The sequence below is a fragment of the Anomaloglossus baeobatrachus genome, chromosome 6 (assembly GCF_048569485.1).
Source record: "Anomaloglossus baeobatrachus isolate aAnoBae1 chromosome 6, aAnoBae1.hap1, whole genome shotgun sequence".
NCBI classification, from domain to species: domain Eukaryota; kingdom Metazoa; phylum Chordata; class Amphibia; order Anura; family Aromobatidae; genus Anomaloglossus; species Anomaloglossus baeobatrachus.
In genome coordinates this window covers 110012488-110034053 of record NC_134358.1, presented here as the reverse complement: position 1 = coordinate 110034053, position 21566 = coordinate 110012488, and the positions used below count along the sequence as shown (strand labels likewise).

Sequence of the window (21566 nt, the reverse complement as noted above, 5' to 3'; positions counted from 1 at the left end):
CTGTAACATATAAAAGCTGTTATCACTTACAAAATCCTGCAGCCAGAAGTTCCTAGCAAGCAGAAATTTGCTTTCAGTGAATTTATGAAAGGAGGATACATCCCCCTTACCGGGCTCCACACCTCACCGCACCGCTCAGACAGCTGACTTCTGCAAGATTGACATTCTGCTGAGAGGTAAGACTGGGGTCTCAAGTGTTTTCTTTCAAGACTAAAGCGATTTCTTTTTTATTCTTGCTAAACTTTGTGCCTGCCAAATTCATCTTACTTTTATACATAAATGGTAAGAGCTAAACTTAGGAACTCTATGGTGTAACATCAGATGTATTATTTCAAAGCTCGCAGCGTATAAATCATGTTCAGATCTATTTTATTATTTTTAGCAGAATTATTTGACATATTTTTCCAGCATTTTATTTTTATTTTTTTACATTTCTTTTTACAGATTTCCAAGAAAATCATCATCTACTTTAAGGGCAAAGCCTGTACTTATAATGTCCACCATGATAGAGATCTGTGGTGTGGCTGCTGCTTTAATGTTATCACTCTTTTGTGAAACATGTGGTTTAGTATTACCTAATTCCATAGAGATAGCGTCGCCAGCCAGTAATTCCACCACGATAAGGTCTGATCTCAGCGCTCAGCTGGATTCTGCCAATATCACCAAGGCCAGAAGAAAGCGCTATATTTCCCAAAATGACATGATCGCTATCCTAGACTACCACAACCAAGTCAGAAGTAAAGTTTTCCCACCTGCAGCAAACATGGAGTATATGGTGAGTGACCCAATAAAATCTCTCTATGGTACGTGCAAAATGTTAAGTATATGCTATCATGATATAGTTCTTTAGTATGTGATACTTCTAAAAATATTTTCCCTTTTTATAAAACACTATCCCTTTTTATCTGCTGCATATAATGTGTTGTTCCAAATTAGATTATTCATCTTTATTTATAAACAAGACAACTTCACACCATTTCTTTTATATACTGAACAGAAACCTATAGATCGGTGTTGACAGGTTCTACCATACTTTCGCGAGATCCTCCAACATTTTATTCTGATTGGAAAATGTTTGATAATGAATGAATGAATGGAACTGGTGGGATTTTTTTTCTCTTTGAATCTAATCCCTAGTCTGAGAACATGTAACCCTTTGTTACTTGAGTCTCATAATTTTATACTTATATCTAAAACATGCATGTTAATAGTAAAAACTGTCACGCTGGTTATCAGCAGAAACATCTTTCCATCTGGAAGTTTCCTTGCTATCTACAGACAAATGATAAAAGTTGCTCCATTTCAACTGTTGATTGAAAATGTAAAATATTTTGAAAAATATTAATATTCACAGATGGCTGATTCTAATTTGGCAAAAATGTGATCTGATCGGTTGCACAATTATCACCATGGATGACACTACTTGTATTTGCCATTTTGGAGAAGCCCAGTCTGTTCCATTGTAAACTGGGTATAGAAAGAAAGATATACAGGTGTACACCACCTGATGAAGATAGCTCAGACTATCAAAATGCGTTGTGGCCAGGTAGAGGGACAATAAAAAGGTTTGTTTTTTTTATCCTTGATTCAATTAATTTACTTGCCCTAGCGCGCCATCCGACCACCGGCCCATCCATTGTAAACTGGTTGTCTGATTGTCCAGTTTGATCTCAATACATTCCAGGGATGACTAGTGACCCAATAATTATCTTACAGTATGTGTATGACTGACTTAAAGGGGTTGTCCACTACTTTTACATTGATGGCCTATCCTTCGGATGTGTCATCAATGTCTGATCGGCTAGGGTCCAACACCCAGCACTCCCACCGATCAGCTATTCCCGGTGCCGGCGGTAGCAACAGGCTGCCGAAAATGCTCAGTTTTGGAGCTGACCCGCCTTCTGGTCGTGGCCACTGTTGAGTAATGTACATCCGCCTCCTATTGATTTGGAAAGGATGCAGATGTGCAGTACCTGGCCGAAGCCGCTACCAGAAGATGGGTCAGCTCCAAAATTTAGCATTTTCAGCAGCCTGTTCCTACCACCAGCAGCGGGAATAGCTGATTGGTGGGGGTGCCCGTTGTTGGACCCATCACACATTGATGACCTATCCTAAGGCGGGCTTTGCACGTTGCGACATCGGTAACAATGTGTTACCGATGCTGCAGCGATAGTCCCGCCCCCGTCGCACGTGCGATATCAAGTGAAAGCTGCCGTAGCGATTATTATCGCTACTATCGCTACGGCAGCTTCACATGCACTCACCTGCCGTGCGACGTCCCTCTGGCCGGCGACCCGCCTCCTTCCTTAGGGGGGCGGATCGTGCGGCGTCACAGCGACGTCACACGGCAGGCGGCCAATTGAAGCGGAGGGGCGGAGATGAGCAGGATGTAAACATCCCGCCCACCTCCGTCCTTCTCATTGCAGCCGGCGGCAGGTAAGGTGATGTTCCTCGCTCCTGCGGCTTCACACACAGCGATGTGTGCTGCCGCTGGAGCGAGGAACAACATCGTACCAGTCGCACCATCGGTATTATGGAAATGTCGGAGGCTGCAGCGATGATACAACGACGCTTTTGCGCTCGTTCATCGTATCAAAAAGGTTTTACACGTTGCGATATCGACTGCGACGCCGAATGTGCGTCACTTTCGATTTGACCCCATCGACATCGCACGTGCAATGTCGCAACGTGCAAACCCGCCCTAAGGATAGGTCACCAATTTAAAAGTAGTGGACAACCTCTTTAATAATGAAAAAAACCCCTCTTGAACCCTAGTAGCAGTAGTGAACATATCATTGCTGCAAACTGTCCAACCACACAGGCAGCCAAGTGGTAAGGGGGCCTATTACCACCTCCAAAGAAGAAGTAATTGTGCATTATGATCAAACTGCAAAAGGCCCCTATATTGTTCTTGCACAGGAGCCCTCTTCTGTTTGTATTCGCCCCTGCATAGATGATATGCTACACAATAACCATAACTTGTTTCAATTTGAAGCTCAGTAGACTTTGAATGCCTAGATATTTGCATGCAATAGAGAAATATACCGCCAAAAAATGTATTTTATTGCAGGTTATTTTTTTTTATAACTATATAGTGTTTGTGCAGCCATGTAATGTGTATGTATGGCTTAAATAGAGGCAAATGAAGTCCTTTACCTTCAACCTACTGAGTCAAAGGCAATCCATGTCTCGGTGTATGACACCACCATACAACACTGTTGCCAAGGTAAGTAATGAGGGTATATATCAGTAAAATGACATGAAATAGAGGATGCCATGGTTTTATTTATGTTAAACTCACAGAATTTATGCCAATAGATGTCATAAAGAAGCAAAGTATTATTGGGAGGTTGTATGAAGCCTGGATTCTGTGTGTATAAGACCTTACAGTCCACTTTCTGTGTTGTAGCTGATAGCATCTTTACTTAAGGGACCATCTGTGTTTGACATCGTGTTGGCAATCTTTCGTGGGAAAAATATCCAATCTTATAAAGGAGATAGTTTTCTTAGAAAGTAAACTTTGTTGCCGCCCTTTAAATAAATGAATGTTTCAGTTTTAATAATCTTCTGCTCAACAGGATTCACTAGCACGTGCAGACGGCCATACAGCGGTAGAGGGTGACCTGGTACATGATATAACGTGTAATTGGAAGTTGTGTCATGTGATTTAAGTACAAAAATTGGGATTTTCTACTGTGTTGAAGAACCATTCATCATTGTATCCTACTGGGACCTGAAATATGTTAAATGCTGTTCTACATGGAGTTTCTCTTACAATAACCAGATTACAAAATTTAAGTAGACAGGATAACAACAGCGGCCAGCTCTAAAACCAATTACTCTTTGGTCTTAATGAATCTCAAATAAGATAATATTCAATATGTAGGTTAGATGCGAAAACTGTCAGGACCGATACATTAAAAAGCTCCTTAAAGTGAACCTGTCAGGGACAATATGCACCCACACCCACGAGGAGTTCTGGGTGCATATTGCTAATCCCTGCCTAACTGTCCCAGCCTATAATAGCATAGATAAAGAGATCTTTAGAAACTGTATTTCTGAAGGTCCTTTATAACATGCTAATGAGGCCAAAAACTAGTTGCAAGAGCATTAGTTCCTTTGGCTAGTCAGTCCCCTTAGCATGCTAGCACACCCCTATGAGCGTACTAACATGCTAATGAATGCACAGCATCAGAGGCATGGTTGGTCTCACGACTCTCTGCTTCCGCTCAATGCTGGATTTTGGCTCAGTGCACATGATCAGAAGTCCCGGACTTCCAGTCATGCATACTATGAAGCCGGATGTAAGCATCCTAGCTTCAAACTAGTCTAGTGTGCAAGACAGGAAGTCTGGAGACATTTTGATCATGTGCAGTGATCCGAAAACCAGCGGTGGCAGCAGAGGTGAGAGCCACCATGCCTTTGACGCTGCGCATTCATTAGCATGTTTGCACGCCCACAGGTGTGTGCTTACATGCTAAGGGGACCGACTAGCCAAGGGAACTAATAACCTTGAGACTAGTCCCTGGCCTTGTTAGCTTATTAAAAAGGATCTTTAGAAATACATTTTCTAAAGATCTCTTTATGTATACCACTAGATACAGGGACAGTAAGGCAGGGATTAGCAATATGCACCCAGAACTGCTTCTGGGTATATATTGCACCTGACAGGTTCCCTTTAAAGGAAACCTATCCTGTGAAAAAATGCTATTAACCTACAGATATGGGATTAATCTGCAGATCAATAGCATTTTGAACCTACTCAGTGGCAACACTTAAAGCCCACTGCCAGGAGGAAACTAACTTTTTTCCTCCTGGCAGAATTCCACTTCCAGTCATAGGGGTAGTTCTGCCATAGGTTTAGTCACAGCTTTGTGTAAAGTGAGCAGCAGCCGTAACCGCGCTCCCCCCCCCCCTGGCAATGACTGACAGCCAGACCTAATGCTCAGCTCTAATGCAGGTCTGAGTGGCTGTCAGTCATTGCCGAGGGTACAGTTACAGATGGCACTCATTATGCACTGAACGGTGACGGAAACCATGCCGCTGCCACTCTTATGATTGGAAGCCGAATGCTACCAGGAGGAATAGAGGGAAGTTGTTGGAAGCAGGGCATGATGTTAGTGGTAGTAAAAAAAAGTGAGAATAGACTGCTGCAACTCCTCCTAGAATGGTAACCAATATATTATGTATGAATATGGAAAAAATGTAGAATTGGCGTGCGCTGTTCATTGGTAAGTAATGGGTCTGATATAAATTAGAAATACAGATGAACAAAGATATTTGAGCAGGAATGAATTATACTCTAATATTACGAAAATCCACATTTGCCAAAATGTGGATGTTTGGCCACTAACCACCAATTTCTTGAACTGAAAAGCACCAGAATAAAAGTAAAAAAAATTGGAAAACAAAACTCATTATATTTTACTTCTCACCTCTTTGGCCCTTACGTTCCTCACCATTAGGGCACTTTTCCACTTGCGTACTGCTTCCTATGTACATTTCAACTGTGTCAGACAGAATAAAACATTTGATTTGCATTTTATGGCATGAAATAAGTATTTGAAACAATATAAAAACAGAACTTAATATTTGGTGCAGAAACCTTTGTTTGTAATTACAGAGGTCAGATGTTTCCTGTAGTTCTTGACCAAGTTGGCACACACTGCAGCAGGGATTTTGGCCCACTCCTCCATACAGATCATCTCAAGATCTTTCAGGTTTCAGGGCTGTCACTGGGCAACATTGAGTTTCAGCTCCCTCCAAAGATTTTCTACTTGTCTCAGGTCTGGAGACTGGGTATGCCACTCCAGGATCTTGACATGCTTCTTATGGAGCCAATCCTTAGTTGCCCTGGCTGTGTGTTTCAGGTCATTGTCATGCTGGAAGATGAAGCCACAACCCATCTTCAGTGCTTAATGAGGGAAGGGTGTTGTTGGCCAAAATTGAATGATACATGGCCCCATCCATCCTCCCTTCAATACGGTGCAGTCATCCTATCACTTTTGCAGAAAAGCAACCCCAAAATATGATGTTTCCATCTTCATGCTTCACGGTTGGGATGGGGTTCTTGGGGTTGTATTCATCCTTCTTCCTCCTACAAACATGGCGAGTGAAGTGGATGCCAAAAAGTTCTATTTTGGTCTCATCTGACCAAATAACCTTCTTCCATGCCTCCTCTGGATACTCCAGATGGTCAGTGGCAAACTTCAAACGGACCTGGACATGTGCTGGTGTGAGCAGGGGGACCTTTCGTGCACTACAAAATTTGAATCAATGACAGCATAGTGTGTTATTAACGGTAACCTTTGAGACTGTGATCCCAACTCTCTTCAGGTCACTGACCAGGCCTTCCTGTGGAGTTCTGAGCTAATTCTTAACGTTTCTCAGAATAATCCTTACCCCCAAGGTGAGATCTTGCATGAAGCCCCAGACTGAGTAAAATTAATAGTTTTCTTGGGTTTCTTCCATTTTGTAATAATTGCATCAACAGTTGTTGCCTTCTAACCAAGCTTGCCTATTGTCCCATATCCCATCCTAGCTTGTGCAGGTCTACAATTTTGTCCCTGGTGTCCTTAGACAGCTCTTTGGTCTTTGTCATATTGAAGAGGTTGGAGTGTGATTGATTGAGTGTGTGAACAGGTGTCTTTTATACAGGTAACAAGTTCAAAACAGGTGCAATTAATACAGGTAATGAGTGAAGAGGGGAGACTTCTTAAAGAAAAAATACCAGGTCATAATAATCAGATTGCTGTCTGGTAGGTGATCAAATACTTATTTTGCGCAATAAGATGCAAATTAATTATTTAAAAATCATAGAATGTGATTTTCTATTTTTTTTTTCTTTTACACTGCCTGTTATAGTTGAAGTGCACCTACGATATATATATATATATATATATATATACAAATATATATATATATATATATATACATATTCGCATATGAATTTATAAAAAAAAAATATTTCATTAGATGATCAATAAAAGATTTCTAACTTACCATGGGCCTACAACTTACTATTACTAAGGCTTCTTTCACACGTCCGTGTCTCCGGTACGTGTTTAGTCCGTTTCCTCACGTACCGGAGACATGGGCACACGTAGACCCATTAAAATCAATGGGTCTGCACTTACGTGCGTATTCTGCCATGGACCGTGTGGAGCATACGTGTATCCGTGTGCTCCACACGTAGACATGTCAGTTTTTCTCCGGCATCACGGCTGTCACACAGAACGCAAACGGGTCACACAGAACGCAAACAGACCACACGGATGTGTTCCGTGTGACACGCACCGGAGAAAACACATGTGTCTGCGAGAAAAAAAAAAACTTTACTCACCTTCAGCCCTGCTGTCTCTGTCGCTGCTTCCGACCGCCGCTCATTATGCTCATTGCATATTCACTTCACTGCGGCCGGAAGCAGCAGCAGCGGGGAGTCGGCAGGACCGGAGGCTGAAGATCAGCACCACGGACAGCAACACCAGGGACAGGTGAGCAGAAAGTTCCTGATCTCCGTGTGTTATCACGGATAACACACGTGTGCCATAAACACGGCTCACGTAGGGCAATATGTACCTTTGACACGTCCGTGAAAAACGTGCGTGATTTTCATGGACGTGTGAAAGAGGCCTACAGAATATACGTTCACTTGTAAAAGTTGTTCATATTCATACAATTTTTTTTTTAAAAAAAGAGTATTTTAATAGATATGTACTTATTTATTATCAGTGGAATATGTGCTCTTTAAAACCTAACATAGAATATTGAAAATTTCTTTTTAAGGGGGTTGTCCACTCTTCTTATGAAAGTCTGTAGTCACTCTGAGAGACTGCAGACATCTGAATCCTTCTAGCATGCGCACTGTACTGTGTCAAGATTCTTCATTGTTGTCAGTGAGAGCAGGTGCTGACGTGAACACATATTCAGGTTTGCAGTTTACATACATTCGGTCATGTGCCTACTAGACATGCTTAGCCATTGCTCAATACAAGAGATTCGAGGGAGGCAGAGTACGTCTAGTCAGCACATGACATCATATTTGCAAATCATATAGTGCAGTCTTGTGACCATACGATCTCACTGGAAACCCTGGAAAATCCTGACAGTGTACAGTGTGCATGCTATAAGGCTATGTGCGCACTTTGCGTCGAGGTAGTTGCAGTTCCAAACACATCCTTTGGCAGAAATGGTTATTGCCAAAGTTGCTTTTGTCCGTGTGCGTTTTTACCACGTTTTAGCGCGATTTACATGCTTGTTCATTGCTTAAAGTCACATGCGTTTTCAAGACAAAGACACTACTAAATAAAGTTTAACCATTCAAACACTATGAAAAAAACTAAAAAAAATGATAACAAATATCAATATAATTATCAATCAAAAAATGTTTTTTTTTTTTTAATAAAATGATAAGATTGTGATAATAATTATGCATAAAACTACATTTATTTATGGATTTTCTTAAAAATAATTGTCGGACTATGTGTGTGTGTAAAGGGACATATCATGCTATTAATATAATGTCCAAAACGCATGCAATTAAATTGTTAAAAACGCATGTTTTCTGCATCCAAAAAGCATGTAAAATGCTATAATTTTGATGTTGCTTGCACTTTTCAACTTTTCATTGACTTCAATGTTAGGAAAACGCAGCCCAAATGGCAAAAACAATTGACATGCTGCTTCTTTGAACGCTGAGTTTTTGCCCAAATTTATGCAAATTAAACGCAGCATTTTGAACAGCAAAGTGCGCACAAGAAATCCCCATTTCCCATAGACTTTGCTTGAAAATCAAAACGCAAGCATTTTGGCATGAAAACGCTGCAGTTCAAAACGCTGCGAAAATGCAGGTAAACACGCAAAGTGCGCACATAGCCTAAGGATTCAGATGTCTGCAGTTGCTAAAGCCAGCTTTACACGTTGCAATTTTGCATACGATATCGTATGCGATTTGCAACGCCCCCATCATATGTGTGGCACGTTCAATTTGTTGAACGTGCCGCACAAACGATTAACCCCCGTGACACGCACTTACTCGTCCATACAACCTCGATGTGGGCGGTGAACGTCCACTTCCTGGAGTGGGAGGGACGTTCGGCGTCACATCGACGTCACGCGGCAGCCGGCCAATAGAAGCAGAGGGGCGGAGATGAGCGGGACGTAAACATCCCGCCCACCTCTTTCTTTCCATATTGCTGGCTGGAGCCGCGGGACGCAGGTAAGATCTGTTCATCGTTCCCGGGGTGTCACACACTGCGATGTGTGCTGCCTCGGGAACATTGAACAACCTGACGTGCAATTCGTCAGGATTCAACGACGTGTATGCGATGAACGTTTTAATGTTAAATCGCAATCGCACGTAGCTGTTACATGCTACAATGTAACTTACGATGCTGGATGTGCGTCACTTACGACGTGACCCCGCCGACTCATCGTAAGATATATTGTAGCGTGTAAAGCAGGCTTTAGAATGACTACAGACTTTCATCGAAAGAACAGACAACCCCTTTAAGAAGTGTTTTATTACACGTAGCTGCAATATAGTGAAGATGTAAATTCTCTCTCTGTATACATATACACACTGACTTCCAGTAATTCAGGGACTGACTTTACGTTGAAAGATTTGGTCCTTCTCGGATGACCCTGTTTACTATGACTTTTTGTTTTTCTTGGCATAAGCTTTCCAAACATGACTCGTTTCCTGGACTACATGAAGAGTTGTTTGTAGCTCCATAGAAAGAAGTCCTCTGAAAACATGTTCTCCTGAGATTTTTCACATTCTTACCTGAAACACTAGTTCTAGAAACTCTTAAAAATTCCCTCTACATCTTTACAATGGCTACACTCGCTGTGCTGGTTCTAATAACAGCTAGATAACATGTTCCTGAAGCTGAAGACCACCAACATGCTCTATACAATGAGGATGGTACTTAATTGATGATGACTTCAACATTTCCTGCATTGCAAAGGATACAGTATCTGCTTGAGCACGTGCACAGAATGGTACATGGGGTCATAGACACTTCGCTCTGCAAGTGCTCAAGCTGGTGCTGTGTACTGTGCAATGCAGATCTAAGGGGGAACATTTTTCAATGTGAAATATACCCAACTGGTTGAAAGTGACTTGAAAAGAACCTCATGGAATATAAACATGTAACGTTCCCCCTTACACCCCCAGCCAGAGGCTTCTCACCTAGCCAAATATGATCTCCTCCTTTGCAGCACCCCAAAATACATCAGCAAATTGATGATTTGGCTTCTTATTCTAAAGTCATGTCACAAGGCTTGTTAAAAAGATAATATTGACTTTTAGGATTGCTACATCCAATAGGTGGCGTCAGCTCTTTGCTGAAGGTTGCCAGAGAATGGTGTCATCAATTAAGTACCATCTTTACGGTATAGGATATGTGAGTGGTCTGTAGCTTTAGGAACATATTATCCAGCTGCTGTCACTAGAACCTCCACTTTACTTTGTAAAGGTGTACAGGGGATTGTTAAGCATTTCTAGCAAGTGTGTTTCAGGTAACAATGTCTAAGGGGAAAACATTTCTCCTTGGGGAGACTGATGCACCAATCTGGCTGCCAGTGAGGACCCTAACCCTTTAGTGGGAGGGGCTTGATTAAGCACATGTCGCGAGGCAGACGCCATGCAGCATTCCCAGGGCAATGCTCCTTTGGGAAATATGTAAATTATGTCTTCAGGGAGGAAGGAGATGAACTCTAGTGCCACCTATTGGAGGTAGCAATAGTAAAAGTCAAAAGTGGTCCTTTAACGAGCCTTGTCATATGACTTAGGATTTAGGCCAGATTAGAACTTCAATTTGCAGACATGGGCTTTTGGAGTGTTTTGAGATGGCTATATAAGAAGCTAAGACTGAGTCTAAAGCGGGCTTTACACGCTACGATATCGGTAGCAATTGCTAGCGATGTCGAGCGTGATAGCACCCGCCCCCGTCGTGTGTGCGATATTGTGTGATCGCTGCCGTAGCGAACATCGCTACGGCAGCGTCACACGCACATACTTGATCAGCGACGTCGCTGTGACCGCCGAACAATCCCTCCTTCAATAGGGAGGTGCGTTCGGCATCATAGCGACGTCCCTGCGGCGCCACTATGTGGCCGCCCAATAGAAGCGGAGGGGCGGAGATGAGCGGAACGTAACATCCCGCCCACCTCCTTCCTTCCTCATTGCTGGTGCACGTAGGTAAGGAGATGTTCCTCATTCCTGCGGTGTCACACATTGGGATGTGTGCTGCCACAGCAATGACGAACAACATCGCTAATCAATTTTTTATTTCAGGACGATCTCTCCATGGTCAATGATTTTGACCACTTTTGCGATCGTTTAAGGTCACTAATAGGTTTCACACGCTGCAATCTCACTAACGGCGTTGGATGTGCGTCACAAACACCGTGACCCCGACGATGATATTAATACGTTAGCGATATCGTAGCGTGTAAAGCCCGCTTAAGGGGAACAATGTGAAACATCCCAGGAGAACCTGTTTTCAGAGTGCTTCTTTCTATGAGGCTACTAACTGGTGTAGGTGATGAGCCCTTCTGGTGGCTTTTGGTCAAACAATATATAAAAAATGTTTGTAAGTTTATGTACACTTTTATCATACTACTTTAATGCAAAAATCTGCAAAATATGACCATCTACACACAAAGAATTAGGATGTGTTTAGTAAACACACTTATCAATCTACAGATGTAACAGTCTAAATTCCACTTGTGGTGTCCTATTCTCAATTCATTTGTTCTTAATAGACTGGAGGAAAAAGATTTGCTCCTGCAGTCATGTCAGTAGTCTGGGGCCACTGGACTAGAGCCCTGCAAACCACCTACTATCTGTGTCATCCTTAGCGCATCTTCTGCTTAGTAGGCCCCCGTGAATGCCATATATTCATTATGTTACAGCGTAATGATATCAAAGTGCCTATAGAGCAGAAGATACGCTGGGGAACAAGCAGATGATAAGAAGTTTGCAGTGTTTTGGTCCAGCAACCCCGAACTACCAACATGGCCACTGGAATTGGGTCCTTACTCTTCACAGTCCTCTTTTTATTCTGTATCTTGAGTTGGAGGATTCAGGTATCCTTAATTCTATGGAATGTGTGGTCTGTACAATGTCTCAGAATTTATACCAGAGCGGCTTCTTTGAGTCCATTTCTTGAAAGGTGACCAAAGCATAGGCAGCAGGTCAGATAACTTGTAGACTGCCTGATGGCTAGAATGATGAGGAATAGGTACTCACTGGCCAAACTACAAAAATTGCAAAGTACTCTAATTACTCCAAATGATAATATATATAGCTTGATAAACAACCTCAGATCCTGGAAACTAGGGACCGATACAGAACAGCTTTTAAGCCAGTATTCTGGGATAAAAAGCTTTGACAAGTTACATCATTTTGGCACTACTAGATACGACTTATGGCATTCTTTTGCCATTTTCACCCAACTCTAACAAAGTAGGTGGGGTTGAGGTTGAACAAGGGCATCAAATTCAGGATGAGCAGCAGTGTTCGCTACATCTCAAATTTTACTGTAACGCTTGTCGGCGTTGTTAAGGCGTCGAACAATAGTGGACCCAGTGGACAACAGGGAAGATCCTGGCTTACCCTTTAGTGGGAGGGGCTTGATTAAGCACATGCAGACACCATGTAGCATTCCCAGGGCAGTAACAGGACTGTGGCAGGTGACCCCCCCCCAGGACAGGAGACAGACTCAGGTACAGACACAGGCGCAGGCAGGTACAGGTGAGGTAGCTGAGGAAGATACTGTAGAAAAGGTGGGTATGGACAGGTATAGTGACCATGGCAGTTACAGATAGGTATAGGAAGGTGGACTGAGGAAAAAGTAATAGGAAAGGAGCACGTAACCTGTCAACTAGTTAGCAGACTGGTGGACTGACTAACTAAGGGTGTTGCCCAGGCACCTCCCCTAGTTGAAGGGTGCATTAAATACATAGTGGCTTTCAGCCATAGACTCAGAGGTATTTCTGGGAAATGGTGTCCTGGCCCTTTAAGAGGAGGGGGGTTGGTGTGGGTGTGTGCATCCTAAGCACATTTCCGTGGAGCCTGTATAGTGTGCACAGGTCCTGGGGCAGGAGAGAGCAGGAGCACACGTGGATGGCTGCAGGGCAGTGGGGGAAAACGAAAACACGGCGGGGTAGTGAGTCAGTTGGCTCAAATGCAGACAGACATTACAGCACAGGATTACAGCTGATACTTTTTGTGAGGTAAAAATTTCCCTACCTGTTTTTAAAAAATATTTTACCTCAAAAGAAAAAATAATTAGTGAACCCATGCTGTAATGTCTGTATACTCTCTTTGCATCCTCCCCTGCCCAGGAGATGTGATATGATCAGACAATTGTCCCTGTACGGTCAGACACAGCACATACATAAGAGCACAGGTACTTTTTTTTTTTTTTTAAAAAGCCTCCAGTTGTGCAGCTTATTATAATTACAAGAGCTATTGATTAAAATCAACTTTAAAATGAGCTTTGTTCTTAGGAAACCCCTTCAATTGTAATTAAATGACAATGCATATTGGTGCTGGGTATGACAATTTAGTGAATTTCAGATACTTCCTTTTATAATAATTAGACATAACACAAAACAGATGTTACTCTGAATTTCACTAATTGACTCTGATTATAACAATATACTGTATGACATGTTTGCAGTAGCATAATATTCCTTTGTGAGCAATTCTTCGAAACATATCACGTCTTATTAATATTATATATATGATTGCGATTATAATTTATAACATTTGTCACACACTTTGTTTAGTTAATTATAATATTTCTAAAGATTACAAGTCAGCACATGCAATGTATAAATGATGTAGCATGGCAAAACTCAACCCTGTCCATAGCATAGTAAAGATATCACAGCAGATTTCCCACTGGAAGTGTAGGAATTCTGGACTGCGGAGTGGAATGTTAAATATGATCATCCGTGACTTTGACATGGACCATCAATCAGCCAAATGTGGGCTTAGGCCTTTATTATATGATGAAGTTAGGCAGATGGATAAAATAAAATAACAGAAGCCCGAGATGAATCTATCGACTATTAAAATCTTAAATTCTCACATTGGGACAAGAAAAAAAATAGTCAATACGTTAGCTGTACAAATGTTTGTAGGTTTTTGCTTTATTACAAAGGCTGTGGACTTGTGGCAATTACTGGACCGGCAATAGTATGTGTCGCGGGCGGGGAGGAGGGTGTCAGCACACTACGCTCACCCCTTCTACTCGGGTCCGGCGGCTGCTGCTCAGTGGTGGCTCGAGCGGTGGGCCGGATCCCGGGGGTTCTCGAGCGGCGCTCCTCGCCCGTGAGTGAAAGGGGATTGGGTGTTGGGATATTGTTTATTGTCCGTGACGCCACCCACGGTTGTGGTGATTTCACCACCGCTGCTCTATACGGGGTTCCCGGGGATAGTGATGCGGAACAGCCTGGTGTTGTGTTGCCCCTCCGTGGGTAGGGGTTGGTGATCCCGGGGCCCGGTGATGGTTTAGGAGATGCAGGGCCTGGTGGGTGCAGGGACGCGGGGGCAGCGCTGTGCCTTGCGGCACTGTGGTACTCACTCAGCCAGTAAACACGACACAGTTCTCGGTAAACAAACGGCTGGTTGGACGGGTCCCTCGTGCGGTCCACGGTGCTGCGGTTCCCTGCAGTTAGCGGTGACGGTCTCTTCCCTGCACCTTTGAAATGTCTGTTTGGTAGCGATGGATTCCCACCGGTACCCGCTACCCGACTACAATCTGTGCCGGAGGAGCTCCACTCTTTGCCCGCAGGCGCCGGCCCTGGGAAACTGGTGCCTTGGCGGTGGCGGTGTTTCCCCTTTGTGGTTGGACCTTTGCCGTCAATCAGGACTTGCTTGTTGGGGGATCTACGTCCCCTTCACTAACGGATTTGGCAACTCACGGCGACTCCAAGCTGTGCCGGGATCCGAAAAGCCCCTGCCCTGGTGCTGACTGCCCTTTGTATACTGCTCCAGACCCCCGGGCACACAGCCGACATGGTCCTTCCAGCAACCTCCAGACAGTCCCACTGCAGACCTTCACCACTGTCTGCTGACCTTGCTGACTCCGTCTGGGCACACAGCCACAGACCAACTTCAGGCTTTCTGTCACTTCTGCTGATGTTTCACTTCACTCTAGCTCCCTCCTGAGCTACACTCTGTTCACCTCCTACTCCTTCCTCTCCCTGGCTGAACTCCTCACACAAGCCCTGCCTGGGCTAAACTTCCTGGTACTTCCTGCCTCCAGAGCTGTGAACTCCTTGGTGGGCGGACACCAACCGCCTGGCTCCACCCCCTGGTGTGGACACCAGCCCCTGGAGGAAGGCAACAAGGATTTGTGGGTTAGCTGGTGTACCTGCAGGGAATGTGGGGTGTGTGTGGTGTTGTGACCTGTGTCCCCTGGCTTGCCCAGGGCGACACATTCCCCCTTAGCAAAACGCAGACCGTCCTCGGGCTGGCCGTCCAACACCGGTTTTATTTTCCTTTTTGTTTTCTGTAAATGTAAAAAGGGTATAACATGATAAACGGTAAATGATGTACATTTTTAATAATAACTCTTCCCAAGACGGGAGGCACATTTTCTTAAACGTTGCAAACGGTTTGCGGTTACGGTTTTCCGCTCTCTCCCACCCAAGCAACCTGGCCCTGATGCTGCCCCTAAAACCCAGGCAGCACCCCTTGACCCACAGTCCAGCACAAGTTACCCGAGCGGGATTTGTCCTTCCCCTCCAGAGGGTAGCCACCGGTTCCTTTGGTGGCTGGGCCCCAGCCTGCTCTGCTCAGGGCCCTCCCTCCAACCTGCCTCTCCGGAGGCGGCATTGCGGAAACGGTAACAGCAAACAACATATTTACAAGCCACTTAACGTTTGTGGTTGCCCTGCAAGTTCACGGGCTTGTCCATGGATAGTTCCCATGCAAAACTTTAAACGGTCCCCACAGGGACAACGGTGCCGGCTCCAGCCGGATGCAATCACGGTTAATCAGGTGAAACTTCGGTAATTATCTCTTATCATTCTTTCCAAAACTTTTCAAACAACAAACAAAGTGGTGGTCCCAACGGGGACGGTGCAACGGGCATCCGCTGCTCTACTCCAGGCCTTCAGGTGCTCCTTCCAAGGGAGGGGGCGCGGCGCTCGCTCGGGCCTCTGTGCTGCCCTTTAACTTAGCGTCCAGCGCGAACCACCCCCGCTCCCCACAGTGCCGGGTGTATTGCACAATGTCACCCGGCATCAGGTTGCGGCCGGGATGCTCTTCAGGCAGGTGGGCATTTACATCCTGCCGGGCTATAAACACTTCGGCCTCCAGGCCCGGCTCGTAAATGAACCCGTAGCCCCGGCGGACATCAAACCGCCTCACCTGCCCCACGTACAACGGTCCCCGGACACGGAACGTGGCCTGGCGGAGATTTTCCTTTTTCCGGATAGCTCGGGCCACCAGCTCGGCCTTCTTCCGCTCCCTCTCGGCGATCTCCAGGCCCAGCGGTTCCGGCTCCCTATCCCAATACGGCACTGCCGCCAGCGCCGGCGCACGGGTCGGGCCCCGCGGGACATCCTGGACGTTGCCCACTGTCAGGAATCTGGGCGGCATGTCCCGTGGTGTCTTGGCCTTGGGCTCCGCCTTGCAGCAACAACCCGGCGCTACCTCAGCCGAGGTGTGGGGGATGGGCATAGGGGCTTTCCGCTGCTGGGCCTTCGGCTCGGAGCGGGTCATCGGCTCCGGCTCAGGGGATTTTTCAGGGGATGCCTCCGGTTCCACTTTCGGAGTCTTCCACGGTAACACCTCCAGTGTGCCGCGGGCTCCGGCTACAGGTCGGCCCGCTTGGGCGGGGACGCTGGGTACTGCTACCGGTTGCGGTGGTAGCAGGCCTAGTGGCGGGGTCACGGCCTCCGGGACGGGTGGCGAGGGAGGCAACGGGGGGAGAGGGCTTGGACCGGGCCCTACAGCCGCGATGACCGGCCCTTCAAGGGCATCGGGACGTGGGTCACTCACCCTCCCTTTCTCCGCTTCCTCCTCGCGTCTCCGCACGGTGGCTACAACGTCCGCCATGTCGGCCTCCCACTCCTCCATGAGGAGCTGCATCCTGACCTGCAGCCTTTGGTAGAGCTGCGCGGTTCGGATCTCCACCCACGCCGCGGTTCCAGGCGCGGGGGCTACGGTGTCGCGGGACTGCATCCACATGATGGCTTCTGCTTTACTTCCAGGAACAGTATGTTTGCAGAGTCCTGGCGTCCCTGCTTTTATAGCTGCAGCTACATGCGTCCAGCCACCATCGCGTCCCCCTTAGCTCTTTCTGGCCCCTCCTCTCTCGGGGCGGGGTTTTGGCCTTCGCACCTCTACTACTCGAGAAGACGCTCGAGCGGGAACTTTTCGCGCCAAAGATGGCGGCTTCTGAAATTTTTCTGCCGCACACCTCCGGCGGTAACAAGGCACACCTCTACCAGACGGCAGAGCGGTAAGATCCTGTTCGTGACGCCAAGTTGTCGCGGGCGGGGAGGAGGGTGTCAGCACACTACGCTCACCCCTTCTACTCGGGTCCGGCGGCTGCTGCTCAGTGGTGGCTCGAGCGGTGGGCCGGATCCCGGGGGTTCTCGAGCGGCGCTCCTCGCCCGTGAGTGAAAGGGGATTGGGTGTTGGGATATTGTTTATTGTCCGTGACGCCACCCACGGTTGTGGTGATTTCACCACCGCTGCTCTATACGGGGTTCCCGGGGATGGTGATGCAGAACAGCCTGGTGTTGTGTTGCCCCTCCGTGGGTAGGGGTTGGTGATCCCGGGGCCCGGTGATGGTTTAGGAGATGCGGGGGCCTGGTGGGTGCAGGGACGCGGGGGCAGCGCTGTGCCTTGCGGCACTGTGGTACTCACTCAGCCAGTAAACACGACACAGTTCTCGGTAAACAAACGGCTGGTTGGACGGGTCCCTCGGGCGGTCCACGGTGCTGCGGTTCCCTGCAGTTAGCGGTGACGGTCTCTTCCCTGCACCTTTGAAATGTCTGTTTGGTAGCGATGGATTCCCACCGGTACCCGCTCCCCGACTACAATCTGTGCCGGAGGAGCTCCACTCTTTGCCCGCAGGCGCCGGCCCTGGGAAACTGGTGCCTTGGCGGTGGCGGTGTTTCCCCTTTGTGGTTGGACCTTTGCCGTCAATCAGGACTTGCTTGTTGGGGGATCTACGTCCCCTTCACTAACGGATTTGGCAACTCACGGCGACTCCAAGCCTTGCCGGGATCCGAAAAGCCCCTGCCCTGGTGCTGACTGCCCTTTGTATACTGCTCCAGACCCCCGGGCACACAGCCGACGTGGTCCTTCCAGCAACCTCCAGACAGTCCCACTGCAGACCTTCGCCACCGTCTGCTGACCTTGCTGACTCCATCTGGGCACACAGCCACAGACCAACTTCAGGCTTTCTGTCACTTCTGCTGATGTTTCACTTCACTCTAGCTCCCTCCTGAGCTACACTCTGTTCACCTCCTACTCCTTCCTCTCCCTGGCTGAACTCCTCACACAAGCCCTGCCTGGGCTAAACTTCCTGGTACTTCCTGCCTCCAGAGCTGTGAACTCCTTGGTGGGCGGACACCAACCGCCTGGCTCCACCCCCTGGTGTGGACACCAGCCCCTGGAGGAAGGCAACAAGGATTTGTGGGTTAGCTGGTGTACCTGCAGGGAATGTGGGGTGTGTGTGGTGTTGTGACCTGTGTCCCCTGGCTTGCCCAGGGCGACACATATGCTACTAGCAACACTCTATAAGGCCTCCTTCACTTGTCTGTGTGTCCAATATGTGTGACGTCCGTTTTCACACGTACCGGAGACACGGGCACATGTAGACCCATTAAAATCAATGAGCTTGCACATACCTGCGTGTGTTCACACGGACCATGTGTCTCCACGCGTAGACATGTCTGTTGTTCTCCGGCAGCATGGGTGTCACACGGATCGCACACTGACGTGCTCCGTGTGACATCAGTGTAATGTGTACCGGTGAAAACTACATGTCTGTGAAATAAAATGCTTTTCTATATGTACCTGTCTCCACCGCTGCTGTCACCAGCACTGCTGTCACTTGATTCTGACCCCGGCTCATTATGCACATTGCATATTCACTGCACCCCGAACCGGGACCAGCAGCAGTGCCGGAGACAGCAACACCATGGACAGGTAAGTTTTGACGTTCATGCTGCCCGTGTTCTATGTGGACGTCAAACGAATAGCACACTGACAGCACATGCTGAACACACACTGACACACATACGCACCTACACCATGGACTGTGCAAAACATGTATGTTTTGCCTGGACATGTGAAAGAGGCCTAAGTAAGTGTATGTTAGCTGGCACTTCACTTTTAATACTACAGTGACAGTGTAACATTAGTGCGTGACTTCTACAACTAGGACCCAACGGAATAATTCTGTGGTGTAAATCAATGATTGGCTACAATTCGTGTTACTCAGATGTTGCAGCCATTAAAGGGAATCTGTCAGCAGGTTTTTGCTATGTAATCTAAGAACAGCATGATGAAGCAAAAGCTGAGAGGCTGATTCCAGTCCAGTGATGAGTCATTTACTGTTTTGTGTGTTGCTGTTTCAGTGTTTTATCAGCAGGAGATTATCCCTACATGACTAGGTGACTCAGGGGTACTTCTCACATAGCGAGATCCCTGCTGAGTCACGTTTTTTGTGACGCACCAGTGACCTAATTAGCGATCTTGCTGTGTGTGACACTGAGCAGCGATCTGGCCCCTGCTGTGAGATCGCTGCTCATTATACACAATGCTGGTTCATTTTTTGGACGTTGCTCTCCCGCTGTGAAGCACACATCGCTGTGTTTGACAGTGAGAGAGCAACAATGTGAATGTGCAGGGAGCAGGGAGCTGGCGTCTGGCAGCCTGCGGTAAGCTGTAACCAAGGTAAATATTGGGTAACCAAGCAAAGCCCTTTGCTTGGTTACCCGATATTTACCTTGGTTACTAGGGTCCGCCGCTCTCACGCTGTCAGTGCCGGCTCCCTGCTCCCTGCACAAGTAGCCGGAGTACACATTGGGTAAATAAGCAAAGCGGTTTGCTTATTAACCCTATGTGTACTCTGGCTAGGAGTGCAGGGAGCCAGCGCTAAGCGGTGTGCGCTGGTAACCAAGGTGAATATCGGGTAACCAAGCTCTTGGTTACCCGATATTTACCTTAGTTACCAAGCGCAGCATCGCTTCCACACGTCGCTGCTGGCTGGGGGCTGGTCACTGGTTGCTGGTGAGATCTGCCTGATTGACAGCTAACCAGCGACCATGTAGCGACGCACCAGCGATCCTGACCAGGTCAGATCGCAGGAGCATAACTAAAGTGTGATGGTACCCTTATGCCTTTTAGTCTACTGCTCTTTGTAATCCTGCCCCCAACACTGATTACAGCTGCCTGTCAATAAATGGTGTACACAGAAAGCTGCCAATCAGTGTTGTCAGCATGGTTATATAGGGATCAGTATTCAAAGCACTACTAGATCTGCAGTAGAGATAACAGTGATTGTATTAAAATGAGAGCATTCACACCAGCAATTAACACATTGCTGGATTCAGTCTTATCCACTACATTATGCTGCTCTCAAATTACATAGCAAAAACCTGACAAAACAAAAAGCCCAACAGCTTTGCATCTTATTCTCACATCATTTTTTAATTGTTCAAGTATTTTTAAAACCAAAATGGAGCGTAGAATCTATGGGGAAAAAAAGTGTAAATCAAAACTATATATTTCTTCTGCATTTTAGAGCCACTCCTGATTTTTGCCTTATCAATACTGATAGAAAAATGCTGACTTAAATGCTCACGTGTGAATGAGGCATTAGTCATAAGTAGGAAAGAAAGATGGAATATTTTGAAATTTAAATTTGCAGGCTCGACAATTTTTTTTCCCAAAACTTTGATTTGCAGAAAATCATAATACTCCAAAATCTCTTATTGCCCTGAAAAGACATGTGAAATACAGTCTTAATATTGCCTTAGTATTGCCAAATTGACCTCATCATAGAAACAGATGGTAGCCCAATAATAGCCAACAGGACATTTAATAACATAACATAACACTTATTAAAAACCAGTCCAAAATTATCATTTTTAGTCATTTGAGACAAGGCGGACCATGCTGTGCAGAAGACTGACAGTGTCGCTGTAAGAGGTAACATCACCCTGCTGGAATTGAAACAAGTTGTATGAAATCTATTACATAATGCCCTTTGCTTCCTACCCACTAATACAGTTGCCAGTCTAATTGTGTCCTGCATTTGGTAATATTATTACAATGGCCAGTTATTGCCAGTGCTGATGGTGCTTTTCTGCTGCTATTGGCTCCAACATACTTAACACTAGAAGTCCCAGAAATTTCGAGCTCCCCCCTGAAGTCCCGAAAGAGGGTCAAATGACCCTTAGTCCAAACTTAATAGAACTAACTAGAAACTAAATGGCTAAACTCAATGGAAAATAACAACCTCCTGTGGTGCGACAGTAATGGCCTTAATTACAGAACAAAAGACGGTGATTATAGGATA

At 46.2% G+C, this 21566-nt stretch overlaps 1 protein-coding gene across 1 annotated transcript in view; it reads left to right on the top strand.

The window, feature by feature from the left end:
- The first annotated feature begins 463 nt into the window (after window positions 1–463).
- PI15 (peptidase inhibitor 15) overlaps window positions 464–21566 on the top strand; it is a 41405-nt gene continuing 20302 nt past the window's right edge. Inside the window, exon 1 of the mRNA XM_075316301.1 lies at window positions 464–775. Coding sequence (XP_075172416.1) covers window positions 494–775 — 282 coding nt within the window. The 5' untranslated portion in view covers window positions 464–493. The remainder of the gene's footprint in view (window positions 776–21566) is intronic.